The sequence below is a fragment of the Pteropus alecto genome, unplaced genomic scaffold (genome assembly GCF_000325575.1).
Source record: "Pteropus alecto unplaced genomic scaffold, ASM32557v1 scaffold137, whole genome shotgun sequence".
Lineage (NCBI taxonomy): Eukaryota > Metazoa > Chordata > Mammalia > Chiroptera > Pteropodidae > Pteropus > Pteropus alecto.
The window spans coordinates 4,519,719-4,522,540 of NW_006440135.1; the positions used below are offsets into that span (position 1 = coordinate 4,519,719).

A 2,822-nucleotide genomic window follows, 5' to 3' on the forward strand; every position below is an offset into this window, starting at 1 on the left:
CGCTCTTTATCTCTGAGGCGTCCACTGTGATGTCGCCTCGGTCATTTCTGATTGTGGTCGTCTCCTTTAGTCTGGCTTGGGGCTTGCTGGTTTGGTACACTTTCTCAAAACCCCGGCTCAGTCTTGCTGTCTTTCTGTTGTTTTCCATTCTCTGTTTTATTTCTGTTCTGATCTTTATCATTTTCCTTCCCTCTGTCAACTTTGGGTTGAGTTCATTGCTCTTCTGCTAGTTCCTTGAGGTATAAAGTTGTTGCTAATTTGAGATCTTTCTTAATGTAGACGTTTATGCGTGATGGTCTTCCAGTGAGGTCACAAGGGACAAGGGCAGCCCTGCCCGGTCACGAGTCTTGGGCTCCGCTGCTAGGCCCAACTGTGCTGGCTCTGGCTGCCCTAAGGTGCCACCTGGTGTGGCCATTCCCTCCGGTCCCACGGGACACGCTGGGCTCTGTGGCTGGTGCAAGCAGAGCGGCAGCAGGAACTCAAGATCACCCAGTGAAGCGGAGCCCCTCTCGTCAGTGGTCTGGGGAGCCTGGATCAGGGAACATGGGGCCACAAAAACGCCACTTCAAGCCTGGCTTCATCTTCCCTCTGTCTCTCCCACTCAGCCTCTCTCAGAAGAGCAGGCAGCTGCCCAGGAGAGGCAGAACCGGGAGAAGTGGCAATGCTACCATCTGCGAATTGCTGTTGTCATAGGGTCCGGGAGCGACGCGGTCAGGCTGGAGTCTCTGAGGGTGGTGCAAGCCTGGTGAGGAGGGGGTTTGGGATCCGGGAAGGGCGGGAGAGAGGCCGCAGGGCTGCAGCCTGACAGCGGCTGAGGGACATGCAGAGTCAAGACCGCCCCTCTTCTGTGAATCAAAAGGACGTCTGCACCCCATCTTCGAACAAAGGGCAGTGACACAAAGGCGGGCTCACCATCTCCTTCCGAGCGCGCTCGAGATCCGACACCACCTCGTGTATCTTCAGGCTGTACTGCTGCTGCTGGTCGGCGAGGCGATTTTGCAAAGATTTGTTCTCGAGAGCCAGGTAGCTGATTTCTTCATTCACAGTTGTCGAACTGTCCTGAGTCGCTGTCAATTCTTCAACAGATGACAAAATATGTCTCGCCTGAGCTAGGAGCAAAAATCAAGTATTGTTATAGCGTTTGCACTGAAAGAATGAAGTGTGAACAAAATACGTTCGATACATTCTGAGCAACACACCTCAAAAGCACTAACCAGCACGGAGACTGCGAAAGGGACGTGGGCACCACTAAAGTCACCTGCGCGCGTGCTTTTCACGACCAGCCACGGGTGGGAGGTGAGGAGCAGCTGCTCCCCGGAGAGGCAGGCCTTAGGCGAAGGCCAGGACCGGGTGGTTCACGCTCTCTTCAGCAGCACTGGGCACTCCTGCTCCCGGCAGGGACCTACACGCAAACCCCGCGTGGCAGCTCCACGACTGCGGACAGAGTCCGTGGCGCGGACCAGTCCCACTGCGCCGTAACAAAAGGGTGTAGTTTACAGGGTTGGCACTCATGAGCTCCAGCTTCTCAGGACACCCCAATTCCAGGAGGAGAGGCTGAGGGGCCGTAACACTCGGAGCCTCTGTTGGTGACTAGGATGGCAGATCCAGGCTGGGGCCTGGGCCTGTCAAAGAGGAGGGGTGGCAAATCCCTGCTCCCCTGGGACACTGAAAGCTGCACCCCAGGCTGAAGGAGGAAGAGAAGGCGGCACCCTGGGGACACAGCACCCTGTCTCCTACCCAGAATCTGGGTGGAGGGCTCCCCAGTGTGCTCCTGCACGAAGGCACCAGACAGAACCTTGGCAAACCTGGCCCCGTGCGACCTCAGACACGTGGAAAACTCGGAGGGGACGGCAGCAGCTTTGTGACCTCTCCAAATCCCCACGTGAAAACAGACACGAGAACCAACGCCTGGGAACAGCGTTTCCAATAAACCAGGCGACGAGACGCCTTCATCCCCAAGAGGCAGCAGGTGAAAAACCCAACAGCCGCAGGCCCTCATGGCCCGCCCGTCAGGGAAGCCCCCCGCCGCTGTGAGGAACACTAGGGTGCTCCCCACACACAGCGGCCAAGTGACGGCGCATGAAGAGGGTCCAGCAATGCTGCCCAGAGCAGGGACCTGTGCCTGGGTCGCACTGACCAGCTGACTGTCCCCTCCAGACTCACCTAGGAACACCTCGTTGCCGTGCAGGGACTTGCAGCCACTCCAGTACCTGTCCACCAGGTCGAGGAGCGCTTCCAGAAGTGCCATCTCCAGGGAGGCCTGCTTCCCAGGCGGCACAGCGGACTGCAATTTGGGAGACACCTATGACAGAAAAGAAACCGTGACGCTGGCTTTCGCTCCTGAGACACAAAGCTCCTAACGCTGCGTGTTTGACTGTCCAGCAGTTACCACACCGATGCCCTTGTCCCACAGAGACTGCACCCTGGGGCCACTCGCAAACCCACAGCGCGTGATGCATGGGATTCGCCACCCCATCCCATGAACGTGGGACTGTGGCGGGCTTATGGGAGCCTGGGTGTCCACGTCTGTGGGGCGGGGTGACATCCTACACCAGAAGCAACAGCTAAAGGAAGATACGAGTGACCTAAACCACAAGCTCACAGACTCCACATGTCTGCGCCCAGTCGTCACGAAACCCACAGTCACCATTCAGGGCTACAGCTGTGGGACGCCCACAGTGGCAGCTCTTGTGGGTCCCCCCGACAGTCCGAAGCAACTCCCAGCGTGTGGATGCCCCAGAGCCAGGCTCCGCCTGCAGGGGCACTAGCACTGAGAAGGCCCACGCGGAGCGAAGCCACACGCACGCATAGCTCCCCGGTCC

General features: G+C 58.2%; 1 protein-coding gene across 5 annotated transcripts in view; it reads right to left on the reverse strand.

The window, feature by feature from the left end:
* The window catches only part of CEP72 (centrosomal protein 72), a 29,633-nt gene that overhangs the window by 9,390 nt on the left and 17,421 nt on the right, over positions 1-2,822 (reverse strand). For all 5 annotated transcript variants that reach the window (XM_025050496.1, XM_025050495.1, XM_025050497.1 and 2 more), the window contains 2 exons: positions 2,164-2,302; positions 913-1,109 (listed from right to left, as the gene is read on the reverse strand). In XM_025050496.1, the coding sequence (XP_024906264.1) occupies positions 913-1,109; positions 2,164-2,302 (336 nt within the window). The remainder of the gene's footprint in view (positions 1-912; positions 1,110-2,163; positions 2,303-2,822) is intronic.